Genomic DNA, 22,632 nt, shown 5'->3' on the forward strand with positions numbered 1-22,632 from the left:
TCAATGAGACAGACACAATATACAATACTGCTCAGATGAAATCTATAGACAGAAAAAGGAAAAGAAGAGGATGAGGGGATAGAGGGAGAGATTGTCAAGTTGATGTTTTGTTTGCTCTCTGAGTCTCTGGGGCAATTTAGGCATTTTAGTGGATTGTGTTTCAGCTGCCTCTCACTGTGAATGGTGCTGATAATGATGTTTTCAAAATCCCTTCTTGTTTTTATGAACACACGAGTGACTGCAGGGTGCATCCTGTTGATGAGGAGGTCTATAAAGAACAGACTTCATGTTCCCAATGTAGCAGAGCAGGAACAAGGGAACATCAGCCCATCTGCCAGTGGTCACTAAAGAACATCCGTGCAGCAACCATCCAATAATTTTATGTAGCACTGCTTAGGGCTCTTCTCTTCTGCCTGTTCCTTTTTTTGTAGACCATGTAAGTGTGTTTCTAAAATCAGTCCCTGTTGCAGCAGCAACAGTGTTGAGGGAACTGGATTTCAGACACTGATTAGGTCACTGATTCAAGTAACAGGGCTACTATGATGAATCATTGATGACTTAACTGCAACGCATCTCGTGATAAACAAGTTACATTTACGACTTACAGGAAGGGATGAGTGTAAGTAATCGGTTCCACGATTCCTCCTCCGTCAGAGGAAACTCCAGCAGTTAATGAGGTAACTTGTCTTACGCCTATTTAATATTTTGTCTGTCTTGTCAGACATAATACTGGATCAGTAACCTTCAAAAATCACGTCAAGTGCAGTGTTCTGTCTTCGAAATAAAAGCAGCAATGTTTTATGACTATTATGGGTTTGGCATCAGAGCTGGCTTTGAGTCTCTTATTCTGAAAATAAATCGAAGCGAAGTAAAATCTGGTCAACTGGACGTAAGTTTATCTTGAAAGATAAACTTACGTCCAGTTGACCAGATTTTACTTCGCTTCGATCTACGATGACCTGGATGAATGAGAACCTACACAGACATTCTGAAAATAACTTCTAGCAGGATATCAAACAGTTCCGTTTTTAACTTGTTTGTGGCTAAGCAAACACCTCTTGTTGATGCTGTGTACAGTGCATTTCCAACAGTTACTCCTGTTTTGACCAACATTACATTACCATCCTCCTCGAAAACTAGCAGGACTACCCTGGACTTGATTTTTCATCATCCTCTCACCGTATCTGCTCATGTGTTACAGTGTTATAGGCCATACTAGCGATAGCAGGATTGATAGGCTAGGATATGACCGATTTTCTGGGTAATAGAGTAATTAACATTTACAACATATATTAACATATTTTCTAAGCCGTCTGTGTTGCTGCTAAATACTTAGGACATGTTGAGTAGCCAGAACATGATTATTAGACAGGGTTTTGGATCCCTTGTCGAAGGGGAAAATATCACTTTGCAATGTTTGAGATACGATTGCTAACAAATTGTTCAATATATTATTTAAAGCCCTTATTTTTTTAACAATGCAGAGCACAAGAAGGGACGATGATGATAAAAGCTGAAAAAAAACTGGAAGACCTGAAGTATTGTGGCAATAGTGAAAATGTGGATGCAGCTGACAAAAATTGAGATTTCCCTGCAGTGCCTAAGAGTTTTTTTCTAAGGCGCCTGAGTCAAATGAACAGGGAAAAAAATATTATGTGGGTGTAATTGGTGTCATTTAGGCTATGTACATGTTGTTGCATCATGAGCTGCTTCAGCTGTCTGTGAGTGTTGACCGAGGGCAGGGCTCAGCCGCACAGACTCACGGGGATGTCGAAAAGACCCTCCAAGATGACACAGGCTGCATACACATATAAAGTGATATACACATTCCAGCCTTTGATTGCAATATCACTGCCAGTCTCTTCCCTTGTGTGTGTGTGTGTGTGTGTGTGTGTGTGTGTCTGCAGCTGAAGGCATTCAAAAAAACTGAAGAATTCAACAGCTAAGATCAGCTAGAGAGATATCCACTGAATACTATTCAATAATTCTATTAAACTGTTAATTCTATAACTGTACAGAGGGGATTTCTTTGATTACTACACAATGTCTTGACACATTAAATGCATTGAAAATTATTCAACCTTGTAATATTTTCTTATTAAGTTGTTGAAATTAATTCACCAAATCGAATTGGTCTTACATCATTTAAAAAAAAAAGAATTGGGAAAGAAATAAAAGAATTTTGGGAAAAAAATGAAAAAGATTTGATGAGGCCCTACCACATGTAGGTGTCATAATGGATCCTTCTCCCAGGACTCGTTTCAGAGCAGTCATTGGAACAATATTGGCAGTAGACACCCTACGACTGGCTCCCTGAGCACTGCACTACTTATTGAATCAGGGACCGGTTTGACACACACCATAAATCTGTCTCAGCCACTCTCGCTCTCTTTTCTTGTTCTGTACTTACATTTTTGGCAGTCACAGGAGAGTTTTAATTTGCAGCCCATTTCTCTCTTAATAGCACTGAGTGTGTGGGTGTGTATGTGTGTGTATGACTTTGTATGTCTGCGCATGATTGTACAGTTGGAGAGAGAAAGAGAGAGAGAAGAAAAAGATGAGCCAAAGATGCCAGCCTACTACTCTCAAGGCTCCTCTAAAGTCCTCCACGTTTTTAATCACCAGCAACTCTAACATCTAATTAATCATTAACATTTCTCCTGGTGATCCTTAACCTTCTGGGGACACCTTGAAGAAAATCTCTCTCTCTCTCTCTCTTTGTCTCTCTCATACACACACACACACACACACACACACACACACACACACACACACACACACATATTAGCTGTATGTATGTGTGTGCATATATGTACGAAACTGTGTATTTCAATTTTGAGCAAGGTGAATAAGGGGGCTGTCAAGACAGCAATTAGTGTAGTTGATGGTGTTAGCAGGTTTACAGTCTCCTCCTGCGCTATGTTAAAAAAAAAAGAAAGAAAAAAAGCAGTATGTCCAACCTCTACGTGATATAAGAGCAGCAGGAACAGGTCAAACACTGGTAAATGGTTGGACCTGTGTATTGTCAAAGTGCAAAAATGAGGACAAATCCTGGATATTAAATACTCATCTGCAGTGTTTGGTAGTAATCATTGTCTGCTTGATTTAATGACGGCCGACAAAAGCACATAAGTGACCAGCAGACCACAGACAGAACCGCGTCTGACTAAGCTGATGCTTTTGACCTCTAGAGCTCCAGCAGGAGGTGGGGAACTACTGTTATCAGAGGTAAAGGAAAAAGGAACAGCCTTTTCATTAAATCCTCATGTCACAATAAAAGAATGTGACAGTAATGTTTGAGCAAAATAAAATACAGCAAAGTGAAATCAGCCAGATGTGGTCCATCAAATGATAACCACACACACACACACACACACACACACACACACACACACACAGGATACCCTATGAAAACGTATCAAAATATAATAAAGCACTCTGTAGTATATGCAGCATCAAAAAACGATTATGAGCATATTCACAACAGCCTTCATCTATAAATCAGGAGAAATCCATTTTGATGCTATTTCAAATCACTTTATACAATCTCAGTTTTGTTTTTCCTTTTTCAGGCCAAGCATCCATTTCTTAGCAGCAGAATCTGGCGGAATTGAGGCAGAAAATGTGAGTTTGGGCCTCTAGAGTACTGCAGATATAAATCTTAAATAAATAAATAAATTAAAAAAACAGTGAAAGAAGTTATGCAAATTTATTTGGTGACCCAAATAAAGTCTCTTGCAACCCACCTGTGGGTCATTACCCAGTCGCTGGGAATGGGAGATAAACAGTATTTTGTTTTAAGGTTTTATTTTTGCTCTTGTCATTATCACAGTGCGAACTAGCAATTTCATTTACCTAATACCAACTTATTTCCTTAATATTTCATGAACATTCCATAACCAGAACATTCCTAAACCTACGCTATTCAGTTTCCACCAATGTGATAACCTCCTCTTTTTTAATGCTCCTGTTATTTGATAAAGAAATACAACAAACAGGGCAAAAAAGTAAAAATACACATGTTAGCAGGCCATGTTTATTAGCTGTTGACTATTATTTGGCTAGAAAGTGACAGGATGAGAGGATTTAATGCCCTTGAAGAGAAGAACGTGTTGGTGTGTTAATACAGTTTGTAATCGAAACGATTTGTTCTCCTTTTTTGGGGTGTTTATCTTTTTTGTTGCTGTTGTTGTTGTTGCTGTAAATAAACCACTGCAGCACTTTACCTGGACATGATCATGAGACCGCGCCATAAAACTGACCACTTGCCAGTCAAGAATGGTAACACTATGAATTACCGAGTCTCTTGTGAACCCAAGCTGTGGCCAATGCATAAGAACTTTGCCCGAGACCAGTAGCGCCTCTGTTGAGATTTGTTTTATTCATGGTGTGTGGCCTGTGCAGAGAAGCTAAAAAAAAAAAAAATCAGAGATGCACGTGCATGTGGTGTAAACAGATGCGTTTTCAGTAGCCTTGCTGTGTGTATTGTGGCGCCATTGCTTTGTAGGGAATCCCAGGGGTGAACGTAGTACAGTGATATGACAGGTTTGTTAGGTGAAACAGACAGACAGGAGATGTACCCACTTCATCTAAATGTGTGTTGATGAGAGTAAAAATCTTTTTACCACTTCTCCCTTCCGCTGCCCCACTCCTTAGCTTTCCCTTTGCTTCCTCCCTCATCTCATTTCCTCTCCTTCCCACGTCTCTGTTCATCTTCACCCCTGCGTTACTTATTTTCCTCTTCTCTGCTTACCCACCCTCCCCTCCTCATCTACACCCCCTCCACGTCTCCTTTGTTTTCCTTTCCTCTGCTTTCCCCTCTCCTCTAACCCTATCTCCTGCTCTGCTCAGTGTCTACAGGCAGGCGTGCACTTCACTGCCAGCAGTGATTTATTCTGCTTAGGCAAATGAGTGTGGCTTACAGCATGCTGCTCCCTTTCTGCTTCATCAGTACACATTGCACATAACACTGGAGCAGGTTGCAGCCTGTAGGCACACACAACCCCTGAAATGGATCTAAGAGACATGCTGGAGGGCTTTTTCTGCAATACAATGGCTTGACGTAATTCATTCCTGTATTAAAGATATAGGGAAATGTGTAATTGATCATGTTTATTACACGGTTTGCACTTATTGTGCAATCTGTGTTTTCATACCCAAGAAAATGGGCAAAACAGGACAGTAGGAATTATTTTCTGTACGTTTGATCGGATATAGAATTTTACAGTCATGGCCTTGCAATGACACAGCTCATATACGCAGATTAAAAGTTTTGTCTCTTATTGCATAGCATCAACTGTTATATGTCAGCGTGACCAGCATGAGCATACAGTGAAAAAGGCCTACCTATACTCATTGAACTGCTACACCACCATTTACTATTTCATATTATCAGCATAAATAAGTACACCTAATATGCAAAGGATGCAATATCATCTTTTTTGACAAAGAAAATGATTTGCTAGGAAATTTTTTTACTGCAGAATATTGTGGATAAAATGCAGTTACCTTAGTTAGTTACGTTATGTTATTCAGTTGCTTGGCTGTGCACGTTAAATTTAAAAGCCTCAAATTCAAACGTGATACGGCACAAAATGGTGCGCGTATCACGTTTATTTCTTCATGGTAACAGTTTCCAATAAAAAAAACAAAAAAACAAAAATGATTTGAGTCACTTGAGAAATTCAACACTCCATGTTGCATTAAGAGTAAAATAATCAGTCTAAATGTAACTGTAAACGCTGAGGGATGTGTGTTTGTGTGTGACTGGTCACATCTCCCAGTCTGAAAGTGTAGACAGAGGATGTGCTGCCCCATGGATACCTGTGACCTGGTCGACAAGGATGCGGGAAGTGATGATGCGGCCGTACTGGGAGAAGAGCTGCTCCAACTCCTTTTGGGTCATAGTTTTAGGCAGGCCACTCACATACAGGTTGGCATCACGGATGGAAGCTGAGCTGGGTCGTGCGTATGACACCTGTAGGACAGGAAGCAAAAAATACGGTATAAAAATAAAGTGCTTAATTCCTCTTAAAAATCCCAGGAGACTTCCAGTCTTAAGATAGAAATGTGAAAGGTGCATGGATTTTGTGTCTTTGTATATTGGAGGAAAACGGAACATTTTAAGGGTAAATCTTGCCTTGGGAATTAGGAAAAGATCTGGTTCCCAGGAAACCCGGACAGCTAACACTTGAGTTGTTTCCTGGGACAGGCAGAAGAAATGCTGTTCCCCTGGGTAGGTTAACCACGTGTGTTTTCGTTTAAAAAGACAGCTCATGTAGTCAGGAGACCGGGATTAACAGGATTTGGATTTGGACCAAGATTTCATTTCATTCACCCTTTTTGATTTCGAGCATTATTTTGAGCCAAAATATAAAGAAATATAATAAGGTTAATATGTTGTGATTGTAGAGGTCTTTTTCAGTGGGCAATTTAATTAAGACATTAGCAATAAGCCTAATAGTAAGTTAAGAAAAGCCTTTAAGCTTTTCACCAGGCGCTACTTAGTCTTGCACCTCTGAGGAGAGGATTTCACAGTTTAGTTTTATTAAGGATGTCATGGCGAGTGCAGCAGGTGGACCCAAGTGTACGGAGTCTGCAGCTAGGCAGAATCTTGGAGAAGCGTTTTTTTTGTTGTTGTTTTTTTAACCAATTTAAATGGGAAAAAAAGGGCTTATGAATAAGATAATTTGGGCAAACAGAATAAAATAAAAAGGCAAGACTGAAGCAACAACAGTAAAGATTTAACAGAAAAGATTGAAGAGAACAACTGACGGGAGCTTTTACAATTCCTTGGTTAAGTTCAGCTGAACAGAACCCTGGAGAGTCTGCCCCCTTGGTGCAGATAGTTTTGGGCAGCATTTGCACTCAAGTGTGAAACAAACTAACTGGACCAAAACTTTTTCAAGTGGTGGTCTTGGTCTAATTCCTGCTACAGTATAAGCAAACTCTGTGGTGCATTTAGGGTGAGAAGATGAACTTGAATTTGACCAAACTACCACATAAACTCTGCAAGTTTTAGCTACATGATTGGATGCAGTAGAGCAATCAAAATGTACCAGCTTGCATAAAAAGATAAAGTAAAGATAAATGCAAACACATTGAACAATACACCAGCACAGGACCCTCATTTTGGATTTACTGGTTGAAAACAAACAAACTAAGCCCAGAGGAGAAAAAAAGCTCCAGGCTTACAAACTCAGATTCTGATTCTTATCAGAGTAAAGGAACAATAGGTGGGACAAGAGTGAAACAAATCATCGGACTAAAACACAGTAGAACATCAAAACAAGGAGCAGGACAACAGAGAAGGCAGGAGCTGATACACACAATGGATGACCAACTGATAACAAACAGAGAGGGAGGAGGGATTTAAGAATAAAATAGGAAATACTATCACAAAACACAAAGTTCAGACAAGCAGATGTGCATCTGAATCCCTTCAGAATTGCCTTATATATGGTTACGCAACAGCTCACACACACACGCACGCGCGCGCGCGCACACACACACACACACACAAATACACAAATCCATGACACTCTTGCCCTTGCAACACCCTACTGAACGGCAATCTCGCAGCTATAATAAATAGACTTAGTCATGTTACCACTCACCCACACAATTTCACTCCGCTCCTCATTGTCACACGTTGATCCTCCTCCTCATTTCCATACAGGAACAGAAACACTTAGCCACAAGCTCATGTCCACAAACATGAACACAAACAGCTTTTCTTCTACCTAGAAAACCCTGTGTGAATGTCATCGCCACCAGTGCAAATGACTGTAACTGAGTAAGGGGTTATTCTGTGCGGGGCAGCTTACAGCAGTAGCTCGCTGCCAGTCAACCTGCAGTTGTCAGACGTCCCGAACATCTTCATGTAGACCCGATTTTGCTCCAGCAAAGTTTGTGTAAATCCCATTACTACTGCTGCTGACTGGAGCAGCTTTCCCTTCCAGTACTTTCATTACCTCTGACATGTGTAGACATAAGCCATCAAATAAGGTTAAAGTCAGGCAAATATGGTGGGTATGAAGTCATATCCTTAAGCATGGAAATCCTACTGAACTCTTGTGGTGGGAGAACAGCTGGCTTTCCCCACGTCTCACTTTTACTGTCTGTTCTTTCTCACATTCTTCTCTTTGGCCTTTCTGCTTAGTTTCTCTGTCTTCCTCTTCCTCTCTATATCTTCTTTTTGGTGCCTGGACTATTTCCTTCTGCTTCACTCCTTCCTTCCTGCTTGTTGCCTCACTAAACCTTTCTTTCTCTTCCAGATTCTGCCCCCCTTCCTTTTTTTCTCCTCTTCTGTGCAGCTCTCCCTCATTTTCTCTCCTTGTCAGCCAAACCCAGATGTCTAATCCATCAACACCTCCTCAAGCTGTGAGCAGTATTGTGTACAAGTGCGGTGTGGCGCATGTGTGAAACAGGAGCGTGTGTGTGTGTGTGTGTGTGTGTGTGTGTGTGTGTGTGTGTGTGTGTGTGTGTGTGTGTGCGCGCGCCTGCGTGCGTGCGTGTATGTGTGTGCCGGAAAGTTAGAAAAGTGTGAAGATTAAAGTGTTCACAAGCACACACTGTATAAATGTGTGTGAGATTATGTGCATGCGTGTCACCGTGAGCCTCTCTCACCTTTGGCATGCTGTCTCCCCTCACGCCTCAGTAGGGAAGGAGCATCGCAGCCATTGCTGACAAAAATCTGAGGTGTCATGATGGAGGAAACAGCAGCAACAAAACCAACTCAAAGGCACTACAGAGGCTCCTGAGAGCATGTGAAACTCTGGGCTAAGCATTTACACAAGTGTTCAGGCAGAGAGCAGGAAGGGTGTGACATGAAAGAGCGAAGAACATAATTTTAGAATTACCGTGCTGTCTTTTAATTTACCTTGTTACCTGAGGGGTACTCTGGTCTCTTGTGGAGAGACAAAGCAAGGAAAGAAACTAAAGGGGAGGGAGGAAATGAAGTGTGTAAGAGCGATAACACCAGACAGAGATGCAGAGTTGTCCTCGGTCATTAGGAAGATCATCTTTATCTCAGGAGCAACTTGAGGCAACCTCTCGTGTTCAGAGTGTGAGAGGGAAAATCTATTAGTTCACGCTGCTACATTTCATAAAGATCTCATGTAAATGACCCTCAACCTTTTCTGGTCATTCAACTGAAAAAAAACATATTTATGCTCATGTCTCTGAGTTATGTTATGTATTTATTTAAGTATTAAATATAGCAGATGTGGTGTTTTTCACACCAACCTCTTGAGTTCTCCGTTTATCTCACATATTCAGGACATTAGATGACATTTATCAGCTTTGGTTTATTTCAATGCTGACTGGACTGTCCTAAATATTTTATTACTAATGTGCAAAGAAACCAGTAGGGAATGTCTGTGATACCTGTGAAAAACGAGTGCATGCCAGTCGATTTAACAGCAAATAGAAAGTACGAATATAGAAAATATTTCAAATAAGAAATATTTGTGGAGCTGAAAATAATGACGATGCAGTGTGGCGCTGTGTTTCGATCCCCAGCTCCTCCAGAGGCTGTATCAGTGGAAGTGCAAGGCTTCCCTGGCCAACAGTGTGTGATGTGTGAATTTGTCAGAGTCTTGCATAGCAGCCTGTGTGTGAAAGGGTGGATGTGTTGTAGAGCTTTTTGAGTGAATTGTTGTGATGTTTTAGTTGTGGTCTTTTGCATGTTTGAGATGCTGCGCATCCCTGAGTGTGTGTAAATAAAACATATTATGCATGTGTAAGCACATCTTACTGTCTGGATAAAGAGAAGGAAGAATACTACACCACTAATTTTAGATCTATTTTTTGTTGGTCAATGCCGCATGCATCCTCTTCTGCATCAACAAAGGAATGCACCTGACCACATCTCTTTTTAAGATTAGCAAACCAAAGGATGCACCAATGGGTGCAAATGTGTTCGCTATTTAAACAACATGGGAAACTGTGAAAATGAAAATGCATCGGTCAGAAGCAAGCAATGTCGGCGGGTTGGTAAAATGGGTCCCCAGTCTTATTGCTTCAGCTCATCTAACACTTGTAATCCTTGTTCAGCAAGAGACCTACTTGAAATTGCACGGCATAAATGATCAAGTCATGCATATGAAATACACACAAACACACAACGACGGACTTCACTTGAAACACACAGTCACAAATACGAACCATGTAGTAAAACAAAGATTACATCTCATATTATTTTGTCTCTTTGGCAGGAGTTTGACCAGAGGCGGGCCTTTGTGCTGAACCCAGGCCAGACACAGTATCCTGTTTTCACAACTATGGGCTAATCCCATCCTATTAGATAAAATTAGATTAGATTAGATCAGATTAGATCAAATGACAGGAACGAGAATCCGGGGATTACCCCAGAGCAACAGATTAGTGCCCATCTTAAAAGCAACAACATATCCGCAGACGCAGCTCGGAGGGAAAGATAGAAGGGGATAGAAGGGAGAGGAAAAAAAGATTGATCTGTTCATGTAAACATTGGCACAAACAACTGCTTCCCAGGTCTTCTAAACATGTTAGGAGGAGGGGCAGCGCAGTGTTGGAATTCATTTATCTGTCTTACCTCTGTGAGAAGCTCATATTACTCATGCCATTAAAATGTAATAACAGAGCCCTCAATTCAGGCAGGGAACCAGGATTTTAATTTTGGAATGGGCCAAAGTAATTTTGGACGGACCTTTTAATTACAGAAGTTAAGGCTGTTTGCTTTTCTCTAATGGTTTCCATCTGATAGTCTACCTAACAGAGAATGAATGATATCCTGCTGGTTATGGGAACTCGCGCATCTGGTTGATTACGACATTTAAAATGTTTTCCTTTAACATTTTAAATGTTGAGATAGCTTATATTTTTACACACGACAGTTAGTATTCATTACAGGGAGCACATACAGACATTTCACTCAAATTCCACTTCGTATGAAGGGCTTAGGTCTTCACTGTTTATCTAAAAGGTGAGTTGATTTCTTAAGAATTTAGGAAAATATATGTTCGTCAAATCATTTAGCATGGGCCAGCTGTAAAATGGAGGTCGGGCCTTGGCCTGTTAGACCAACCCACAAAGGCACATCAGCCTCACTTATTTTTGAAAACCTGACACGTCTCTTCCCTTTCACTCAGAAATATTTATATAACTCAATATTTTAAAAAGTAAATTGCATACTGGCTATAGTCACAAGCTCTTCAGTGTGTGTTTAATTGAGATGGTCTTTTTTATGCCTCAGCTTGCTGCATGTCAATCCCATCTCACCCTCAAGCTCATTTAATAACAGTTGTGTTATCTAAAAGGCACTGAGAAGAATATTTTGCAGTTCTGACATTGATTGACTATGTAATCTTTACACTTTTTTTCTACTCTTGTGAGTCTCCACTGAGAACACTTATGATGTGGTACGATTGCTTAGACGTATCAGTTACCTTGATCGTTTTGGTCTGAAGTCTGAGTCCGTTTAACGTGTTGATGGCTTTCTCTGCGTCCTTTGGATCGATGTAGTTGACAAATCCGTAGCCAAGACTCTGACCTGAGATGCCACAAAGAAAGAAAGAACGAAAGAAAGAAAAGTTTTTAAACCTCCATTAAATTGTCTTGTTTTCTGAATTTGCTCCAACACAAGAAGAAATCATCTCATATATACTCGTCATTGATTATGGATTTGAGGGAAGACAGATGGATGCATGATTATTTATTGGGGATACAGTTCTGTAGGTTAGGAGGTTACATTTGAAATGTGGTGCATCATTTGTAAAATTGCCAGCAGCCTGTTGGAAAAGCTTAAATTACATTTTGAATAATCAGCAGTGCCTCTGTGTTATTGTTTGGCCAGAGTCCATTTCTCCAATCTATAAACTGCAAAAAAATACACCCAACCCTTCTTCCATTCACAGATACAACTTCTTTGATATCACACATTTATTCTTAGAAAGCATCTCTTCGTCACTACTGACAAGATCACAGTGACTCTGCCTGGAGTGTCAAGAGAGTTGGTACAAATTCTGTACACCATTCCTCACATGATGCTTGCTCTGTTGCCACAACCTGAATCCAGCAGATTCTCTAGAAATGTCTGGAAATCTACAACATGCAGGGAGCGAAACTGCCTCTTTCCTTATCACGTCATGTTTTAAAAAGAATTTTTTTGTCACTAGATTTCATCTCCGTGTCAGTGAAAAATAATAAATCTGTAAAAGAAAGGATTTGATTGCATCCTCGTGCTCCTCATTAACGGTTGCTTCACTGTAGAACCTCGGGGAATTTAAACCATTTTTTGGCGCTTAATGTAAGAGCCAGGGAATGCCTGTGAATTTTGGGAAATTGAACTTACAGCAAGTACAAACAACATGATTTCTGCAGTCTTTGAGCTCAGAGGGTATTTTTCCTCTCTTTTAGAACAGCTGCAGAGTGTCTTAGATAGCACGCTCCCTCTGAGTGAAGCCGGCCTGACATCTCCCAGTGTTTCCCCCACAGATCAAGCTTTTCAACAGGCGTAGGACTTTAAGCGGACGCCTCCAGCCATCAGGGTCTTCAGTCGGCTAGTTTTCATCAAACAGCCGCGATCCACTCACACCACACACAAGCACAAAGACTCCCGTCAGTATAAAAGGGGCGGCATGCGCATATTCATGCTAATGGGAACAGACAGCAGTTAGTCAGAGACAAAGTGAATCACAAAATATAGAGCATGGCTGTTTCACAAAATAAATACATTTGGGCTATGGATATCACAGCGCGGAACAGCTCAGCATTGAGCAGGGGAAGGGCCAGGAGGGACTTGTAGTCCTAACATCAAACAGCTGATGATTTTTCTTCTTCTCTCCTCTCCTCCCTCTTTTCTTCTGGATTAACTGTGGATTATCAGAGGCTCTCTATTGTTAATTAAAAACCTGCCATCCTGGAGAGACTACTGCTATTTATAACTAACCCTCCTCTCCACCACCTCCTCCTCCTCCTCCTCCTCCTCCTCCTCCTCCTCCTCCCCCTACTCTCTGACTCTCATCTGACATCAGGTGTTAAGTTTGGCAGTTAAAATTATTTAAAATAATTTGTGTAGCTTCTATATTAATTTGTAAAAGAGTCCATAAATATTGAAGAGAGGGACTTGTGCCAACAGTAAGTAATTGAATAAGCTGAAATAAAACATGCATGTGGCTTTAGCTTGCCAATAAACCAATAAATGGAATTCTAAATTATTCAGGAGCGAGTGCAGAAAAAATTGACAATTTCCTTCAAGTTAATATATGGAGAAGTTGAACTGTAACTGCTCATGGATACTATATCAAGACAGTCTCAATTACAGATGGGTCCATGAGCAGTGAGCCTGCTTCTCGTAACGCACCGTTCTCCACCGCTCGCCATCTCTTTCACCCTCGCCTTGTACTTCCCCCTCCTCACCCCCTCCACTCCCTCATCTTCAACAAGAACTGTGAGGTTCGACAAGCACAGCTACCAGAAGGTTAGCTGAAAATTAAGTGTTCCAGCGAAGAGCACTGATGAAGGGCAATCTAGATGGGCTGACTGGTGCTTAATGGTACAGAGACACTTAGCACTCACGGAGCTTTTCAAGCAGCCAAACTGGGCCAACTAGCTGTGGGCGCTGCTGCTATACTGAGTAGCCACAGTGCAACGTATGTGTGTGTGTGTGTGTGTTTGTGTGAATAAGGTGGTGTGTACAAGTTAATATCCATGTGTAAGCATGCACACTGGATTTAATTCTTACATCAAACGCACCGTATATTTACTTTGATTGCAGCCATGATGAATGTAATATACGCCGGCTACTTTATTATACCTAGAGTGTGTGTTTATGCAAAATTTTGTGTAAGCTTTCAATGAGTGTGTACATTGCATACATGGGGAGCTGAGGTTGATATTGCCACAACTGGCTGCCGCCACTCTAATCTTCACTCCCTCTTTGGCAAAGATGACAGTCTCTGGGCTGGGAGGGGGCTTGCTAGCTGGCATCATTCCCCAGGTGAGTGGATAGATGAGGGGAAACAGAGGCAGACATCTGCCTGCAGCATCAGGAAAGGTCCGGGAGGGGATTCCACCCACCATTTCCCGGCTGCTACAGAGCAGCTAACAGCAGGGAGCCACAACCAGACTGCCTGGTTGCCTGGAATCAGCACGAATGGGTGGGAGAGGCAACGCCAACGCAACACATGGGCAGATGTACACACATGTGCACACCCATTCAAGTAAACATGTGATCACTCAATCAAAGAGGCGACACAAACAAACACAAGCAGTAAAAAGTCCTCACCGCGGGGCAGTGATAAGTGGAATGGCTAGCATGTAGCCTGTGGATGTGTCATTGTGTGTCCTGAGGATGGGCGTATAGTAGTTATATAGTAGGCATTACACATATAGGCAGGGGCATTGTGGTAAGCGGTCCCCAGTCTGTAACCAAGAGCATGCAGAAATAACAGGCCGTGTGTTTTTTCTCCTCATCTTGTCACAACACCTGCATGTCCACCGCAACACTCCTCAGCAGGACCAGCCCTGCAATGCCGCCTTCACTCGGCTCATACCGTCACAGTTCAGATGAAGGTTTACGCCTCAGCATCATTCAGCTATCAACATGATGGCACGTTGGAATGACAGGAGAAAGACAGAGTCTGGTTGCACTATATTATCGAATCACCAAATAAATAACCAAAGATGAGATGGAAGATATGACTATTGATGACACTGAACTTTATTTTCTCCCAAACATCCCTTGTAGAAGTTATCATCAATATCATTCCATTCACAGATGTTACCTTACTGTTTGCTCAGAGAGACTAAAATGACAATTGATCAACTAGACATACCAAAAGCATATTTTAGAGAAACAACACAATGATGTTGCCACATCTACAACCGTGCTGCGAGCCCAGCTACTACCAGTGGAAAGTCTGAAAGCCAATAAGAGAGTTGATAAGGAGAGAGACTTCTTATGAGTTAATTATGATTAAAGAAAAAGAAATTCAGTAAGCACAGCATTTAAGATAAAATAGAAAAGCTATTAAATGACATGATTAATAGCTTCTAACAGGGTTGTTGCTAACAAAAAAAATCTGCTTTGTGCTTATCAATTACCTTGATGGATAAACCAACTTATATATTTTAATTGTCAATTAAAACAATAACCCAAATGATGCATTGGTCTTCATTGTGGCCTTCTAATGAGGTGAGATATTCATTTGCATTTGATTTGTCAGCTGCTTGCAGTGCCAGTCGTGCCAACACTAAAACACTTCTCAAAAAAAATGCTGTGCTGCTTCTTTCTGAAAATGATGTGAAATAAAGAATGTGCCAAAATTAGATTTATGTGAAAGGGATCTAGGTTTGCTTATTGATTTTAGAGTATGCCCTCTGCCAAAAGGTATATATTATATAGCCTTCATACACTTATTGGTAATTTATTAGATAAAATGATGTATTGTAACACCACAGCCATGCAATGACTGTTCACTTTATACTGAATCTGATTGAGAAGTTTTATCCTCAGAGGTTTTCCTAACATTTTGATGACACTAATTCATATAAAAGGAGGAGGAGTACATAATAATAGAAACCCTCTGCAGTAGTAGTTAAACTGCAACATAAATTACAGCCTTAAAAAAAAAAGACAAGACACCCATGTCCCTCTCAAACAGAAGAAAACCTAACATTATAATACACGATTTAATTTTAGGGCTGTTGTATAGCAATATTTCACCTACATAGGAAAGTACAGGTGTAATAGTTATTGTAAGATATCATAGCAGTGCCACATATTTAGCGGCAATAACAAATACTACCACATGCAGTAGGGGAAAGGGGGAGGGGGCTAATTTGGAACCTCCACTATTTTGGCAGAATATTGTACGATCAGAAAATAATTCATAGAGGGGCATGCTTACTAAAATCAGAGCTTTTGCTATTGCTTGGGCAATGTTATGACTAAGCCATTGCTTATTATTGAGCAGCAGGTTGCCCAGTGAGTGAAATGTGAAAAAGAGCACACTTAGAGGGGTGCCAACAGTAATTTCACTCCCCTCTCTACCCTCTATACGCACACTTACATGCCCTGGTGTATGCATGTGAGAATTCAAAATGCCAATACGAAATGATATTTGGGTACACACAAACAACGGCACATAAGACATATGTGTAGCTAAACAGAGTTTACGGACAAGTTAAACATATTCATGTGCAGCGCTGCAAGGCACACAGCGAGGGTCACAATTATGTGCTGTATGGTACACATGCAAAGACTCTCCAGTTGCATATTGTCAGTCATTATTTTGTGCCTTTTTGTAGTATTTTGTGACTAAGAGCCCTATACCGCAAACATGAAAGCATCCTCATCTCCTGCTATCATCAGGCGAGGCACACACATTGTACAATAGAGTCTTTGATGTAGAGTGGTAGCTACCAAATGAAACATACTTTTCAAGACCCTTTTTTACTGTGTACCTCACTGACATCTATTGTTTTCAATTCTATTCTGTGCAAATGTGTAGTTATCAGTCACACATTATTTTGGACTTCCAACGCAAAACACCGCAACTGCCAACTTGTTCAATTTCTATTCTAAATTGTTCTCTTCTTTGTCATCGTTTGCTGTGTTGTTATATTTACATAACAATGGCAGCTTGTGTAGTTCACACTGTGCGCTAACAATATGGGCAATAACTAATAGAAAAAGCTCAGCAGGAATTACGCAAAATTAAAAATCAAATAACAATATGTGTGTAAATGACTGAGGAAACATTGTTCCTAAAACTCTGCACCCAGCGGTGATGTTTGTCCATCACTAAGAAGTCAAGGGAGGACAGTTTTATCAAAAAGGGTGTGGGGGGTCGTCAGAAGAATGAGCCAGTGACGCTAACGCACCTTGAGAGGACCAAGTTTCTCTCCAGAGGGACAGGCAAGTCCAGATGGTCAGTCTTAATTTTAGCAACATTATATGTTCAAGATGATGGAATGGAAGAAAAAAAAAAAACATTTCAATTTGTCACAATAAATGTGTCACACTCACTGCTTCCATCCTCCTCCATCTTCTGATGTTTTGCCCCTTGCTGCTGCAGCAACTTGAAGTGGTGCTATTTTTGATGGGCCAGTGCTCCCCAACATTTGGAAAGGTGGCCTGTCACCAGCTTCATGTCAAAATACACTTCGCTTACCTTAAAAGAGGGTCAGCGTCATAGAAAAAAAAGGAGAGGGAATTGAGTGAGGTTGCAAAAAGATAACCGGCAGGAACGCTACAGGCTCTGAAATAATAGCAGTACAGTTGGTGCATATCATGTGGAATTATGTGCCTGTTTAAATAACTAAATTCATAAACAGAGCCACATCCCCCGCACACACATATCTACTGTAGATCCCTCTCCCACTCACTCATTCAACACATCTTTCCCTCCTGGGTTGCCAAGGTAGCAGCCAATGTTGCAGTCAGGAGGCTCCCACTCTCAGTTCCCAAGGCCTGCTTCCACCAACACACACACATAGATGCACATTTGCCCACGTAGAGGCTCAGGGACAAACATACACATACACGTAAACCACCCGCTTGTGGTGGCTCCTTGAGCCTTGGGGTCAACGGACTGCAGCCTGTAATGTGTGGGCTGGTTTGCTGGCTGTGCGGCTGAGGGAGAGAGAGACAGAAAGAGAGAGAAAGTGAGAGAGAGTGTGTGTGTGTGAGAAAGAGAGAGACAGAGAGACAGAGACAGAGGGACAGCGAGAGAGAGAGCGAGTTGACAGACAGAAGATTCCCTTTAAGTCTTGGATAACACTGTTACGTCAGGATTGCGGAGCCTGTATCCCACTGCACCTGCTTGGACAAAGAAAGAGAGGGCCCAAAAGCCCCTTAGCTATCCACCTCCAGCTTTATAGCACACAAGCTGGGGACAAAGTGACTGTCTGGCTCCCTCCTGCCCAGGTTCAGTGCACTCAAAGGGTCGGGGGTGAGGAACCAGCCCTGAGGCACATTCAGTCTTCACATTGGAGGCCAACACGGGGGACAGTCACATCCTCTCTGATCCATGTGAAGGGCACTCAGAGTGAAATGCGAGAGGAAAGAAGCAGTTTGAAGTGAGGGTCACAAGAGGAGCAGCCAAGCAAGCTCTCAGGACATCAAATTCTGGGTCCTAAGAAGAGGGATGAGAGGGAGATTGGCTAAGAGTGCTAAGAGGAGAGAGACAGGACGTTCTTGGGACGTGGGACTGTGTGTCTGCCTGCTTGTGTCGGCACTTCTGAGCCTGGCAGGTCTCTTAATACCTGTCTTTGGAGATGTCAAACTCTTTTTCCATCTTTTTCCCTGTCAGCTTTGTTCACGCTATCAGTCCTCAGCCCATTTCAGGTTTAGATAAATCTCGCTTGAATGTGAGGAACACTGCCCCGCATCTCTATCAGATTTCAGTAAGGATTTTAAAAATACCACACAGAACAACATTGCATTTGTATTGTTTAGGTGTGTCAGCAAGTATAAATGTTTCTCATCATAAGGCAAAGTGAGAAATAGAGAAATAATAGTGTGTTTTGTTCACATCACTCTAGCAATGCTCTGGAAAAAACAGCTCAGCTTGAAATCTGAAGTAAATAGACAATCAGCTTTACTCCTAAGCGTGTTGTCAATGTATATTTCAGTAGCAACAAAGAGATGTGCATACACTGAGGTGAGTATGATGGTGAATATTTTATCTGTTCCCTGTTAGACTGACAGACCTTGAGAAGGAGCTGAGCTCCACCTGTCTGTCCTTGCAGATCAGGGTTAGATGCATATTTTATGTTGCAATACTTGTGGGTGCACTTGATGACGACAATAAAAGTAATGGAAGCATGCTGCCTGAACCACAGGGCTCTGCGTGCGAATGAAGCCAAACCCAGAAAACCTGAAATGTTTTTTGCATGTTTTTGGAGTATACGAATAAGGTGTACCTGTCCTTATGTAAGATGAACGAGCTTCGCAGCAGGTTTTTACTGAAGCTGCTGTCTGTCAGTGGTGCTCTGGCTTGAACTACCACAGCTGACATCACAGTCTATCTATATTTCATAGCCAACATCTGCTTGGCTTGCTACATTGTCACTATGATTTGCATCAGTTCCCCTGATTCCATGTAGAAAACCAACACATGGAAGGTGACGAGAGTCGTGCGCACAAAAGGCTTCAGTCAAAGTGCTTTGGGATGATGTTGTTACAGGATTGTACATAGGAACGTTAAAATCATTTCTTGTATTCAGGTGAGATGCCATTCTAGTTCACAACATTTGGGTAACATTTTAGGGAATAGAAATAAAAGTTAGTTAGTGCTTGAAAAAAAATGCAATACTTGAGCATAATTAATTTATTGATGTTCTTTATAGCTCTTATTGGAAATGGGGCAAATGTATCACTTGAGTAATACTTCTCCCTCACCACTCTAACCCCACCTGAAACCTCCAGGGTTTTTCTATCTGTATTTGCTGGAGCCCGTGAAGTTAACATGAACAAATATAAAATGATAAACAGACACATTAGTTAACTGTTAACTAACAGTTATCTTGGCATTAATAATAGTTCATGATGTCGTAAACAGTTAACACTTTTTGTGCTTTGTGAATTCTGTTTGTTGTTGTTTGTGTTCGTGCGCTGTGACAGCCCAACTGACATCTGACGTCCATTAAATACAAGAAAACACTGGGAAACTGTTGGACAGTAAAGTTTTGTTGAAATCGGAAGAAATGGTCGGCATTAATAGACATTCGAATTTTACACTCTGCTCATTATAACTTTTTGGAAGATGTTGGATTTTGGTTCATGAACAACACACCTTAAAACCAACAAAATATCAATATCATCTGCAGTAGCCGATGGTGGCCTGCTAGGTGCCTGAATAAATTACCAGAACAGCGTAGACACACAGACACACAACTCTCCAGAGGAGCACTACTGATCCCTGGTCAATGTGAGAGTGCAACAATGGTTGTCAATAAAAATAAAGAATACCCACCCTGCTCAAATCAATTAAAATTGAACAGAGCTTTCTTCCTTCCATACATCAACGTCATTATGACAAGAAATACTTCAATTTCACCAGCTGAAATGCAGCTGAAAAATAACCTAGAAAATTGACTATCCAAAAAGAATCAGTCAATTCCATTTCTGATTGTGTGTACCTGTGTGTACGGGTGTGTGCAGATGGGTTTCATTGAATTACAAGGTCTGCGTTAACTTTTTGTAGCTCTTCACGTGTGATTTTACAAACATCTCAGGAGGGAGTGGCTGCTTTCACTGCTCAAGAAGTGAGCTTACAGACTGGCAATTTTCAGATTAAAGAAATGTTTTGCCTCCTTTCAAGAATAAAGAGAAAACATGAATCAAGAGCATTCTGAGTAGAACCCTCCATGGTGCACAGCGAGTCAAAGTATTGTGCCCTTTCTCTCTGCCTGGAATGCAGGATGACAACTGTAAAAGCTACTATAGTATACACACTTAATTCAAACAATGACACGCTTACGATGTCTTAGCCTTAAAGAGTACGAAGGAAGACAGGATATTCACAGGTGAATGCCTGGGGCTTATGTGTGTGTGGACTGTAGCTTGGTGCGTGTAAGGTAGCCTTAAATAAAAGATTAACCTGCATGTCCCTGGAGTGTTATGAGAACACCAGGCAGAGGTGGTTGTTCAGGGAGGCAGGAAGGTAGGCAGGCAGGCGAGTGGGGAGCAAGAAAGACACCCAGAGGTGGCTTTTCTACCAGCTGAAGTCAGCCAGGGTGACAGATGGAGCTGAAGCGTCTATGCCTGCCCGCACCCGCCCGAGCCTCACGCCACATTGGCATCATCAGGGCTGACAGGCGCTGGTATACAGGAATCTGAGGACCTGTCTGTGTCCCCTACTAAAGCCTCATACCTTGTCAGGAAACACTTACAGATGCAAAGACTGATGGGAAACATCTCATGGAATGTAAGCAAAGAAAGGATGATGAAGACTTTCAAATTATACAAGAAAAAAGTAGCTAAGACAATGTTTCCATACAGAACAAGTGTAAACAAAGAAGGCCGATTGAACCTGGCAGTCTATTGGAACATTACATCATTTATGTAATCATAAAATAACATAACTTTTATCTTAGAAAATGTAATAATATTCCAGTCCTTTATAATTTCAACCTTCATTTCTACTCCTCCCACACCGACCTGTTGTTGATATTGGATATTAGTCTGATGCACGACAACAAGGATAACATTTTCTCATTATTTGCCCCTGCATAACTATTTTAAATCAGAGCAAAATCATTTAAAGTGCTGTGACAGGACGAGGGAGAGGGGCTAACTGCTAACAATAACATAGCAGAGATCCCATCTGTTTTGCCGGCTAATGTCTTTACTTTGGGCAGTAAAACTTAACGAGTAAGTCTTCAAAGACCTCAGGTGCTTACGGTGGTTGTTTTATATCACAGTACAGGAAACCAAGTGAAATCTACAACGCCATCGGTGAGTGACAGGCAACTCGCCCAGAAGCATTCAGCAACCTGGGAGATCCAAGGTCAGTACTACCAAGGTTCTACTGCATGAGGAATTTGCAGCAATGGTAAATGACACACTTGACTTGTATGGAAATATAAGAAACTCCTTAAGAGATGTTTCCCTTTATCACGTGGGCAAATGTCCCTTGTGGACCATTCTCTGTGGTTTATTATACCCACATGCAATTATTATTATCCTCATTAATGTTACCAATAATGATAAAAGTAGTAGTAGGAGTTTAAGACAGTATTGGCAGATATCAAAATTCAGGTATGTGTATCAGTGCATCCCTGTTTGCACTGTATAGCTTTAGTATTCCCATCAATATTAAGATGTTGCAACGCATTCACTAAAATATTTTCCTCATAAAAAAATCAATCTTTGACTTATTCAGAAATGCTCACGAAGATATTTAGCAGAAGTCGATTTTCCTTTCATCAATGTGCAGAATGTGCTCGTGTGTGTTTCCGTTTTTGTCTCTCAGTACTCCTTCCACCATCCCTCTCTTTACCCCGCCCTTTCAGAAAACTGACTTAATGATTTGGATGACTGTTAGAGAGTATGAATCCTCTTGGCATTCCCTGCTAGAAGAGGGGAGCTGTGCTTTGTTAGCCTAAAAGTTTGCATGAGGAAATTGCACCCATGGGAGAGTAAAACAGGCATACACCACAGGGGGAGATGGAGGGGAGGGGAGGATTTATTAATAACTTTTTGTGTTGATGCTAAGTCATCAGACAAACCTTGTAGTGCAGAGTAGAGAAGTACCTTAAATGGTTTAAGAGAAAGTGAACAAACATTTCTATCTCTGTAAGCCTCCATTTAGGGCTCGAGCAGGTTTACAGCAATTCTGCTCACTTTCAAACTCTCTAAATATCTGCTGTTAGCTTGGTTCCTCACTGTTGCTTGTAAAATCACACTTAAGGGGGAAATCGGGTGGAGAGAACATGGTGATGATAATAGCATGTGGTATCCCGGTGTTATTTTTGTACACACCATCCTCCATTATCCTTGTGTATCTGACTCCATTTTGTGGCCTATTACAGCGAAAGAGGAAGATGGTCCTGAAGAGGAATCACAAAGCAGCAAAAATGTGCCTCAAACAAACAAAGAAAAGGCGGCAAGAATAGCTGAGGAACTGGCCACCACAGATT

The 22,632-nt window shown here is 41.3% G+C and overlaps 1 protein-coding gene across 8 annotated transcripts in view; it reads right to left on the bottom strand.

Moving 5' to 3' along the window:
* The window catches only part of elavl4 (ELAV like neuron-specific RNA binding protein 4), an 85,839-nt gene that overhangs the window by 19,424 nt on the left and 43,783 nt on the right, over window positions 1-22,632 (bottom strand). For 7 of the 8 annotated variants that reach the window (XM_086225495.1, XM_086225493.1, XM_086225490.1 and 4 more), the window contains 2 exons: window positions 11,430-11,533; window positions 5,823-5,977 (listed from right to left, as the gene is read on the bottom strand). In XM_086225495.1, coding sequence (XP_086081621.1) covers window positions 5,823-5,977; window positions 11,430-11,533 — 259 coding nt within the window. The remainder of the gene's footprint in view (window positions 1-5,822; window positions 5,978-11,429; window positions 11,534-22,632) is intronic. The other variant, XM_086225489.1, reaches the window with a different exon arrangement.

This window comes from Aulostomus chinensis, chromosome 14 (assembly GCF_037954235.1).
Source record: "Aulostomus chinensis isolate RoL2024-O1b breed Wild chromosome 14, RoL_Achi_v1.0, whole genome shotgun sequence".
Classification (NCBI taxonomy): domain Eukaryota; kingdom Metazoa; phylum Chordata; class Actinopteri; order Syngnathiformes; family Aulostomidae; genus Aulostomus; species Aulostomus chinensis.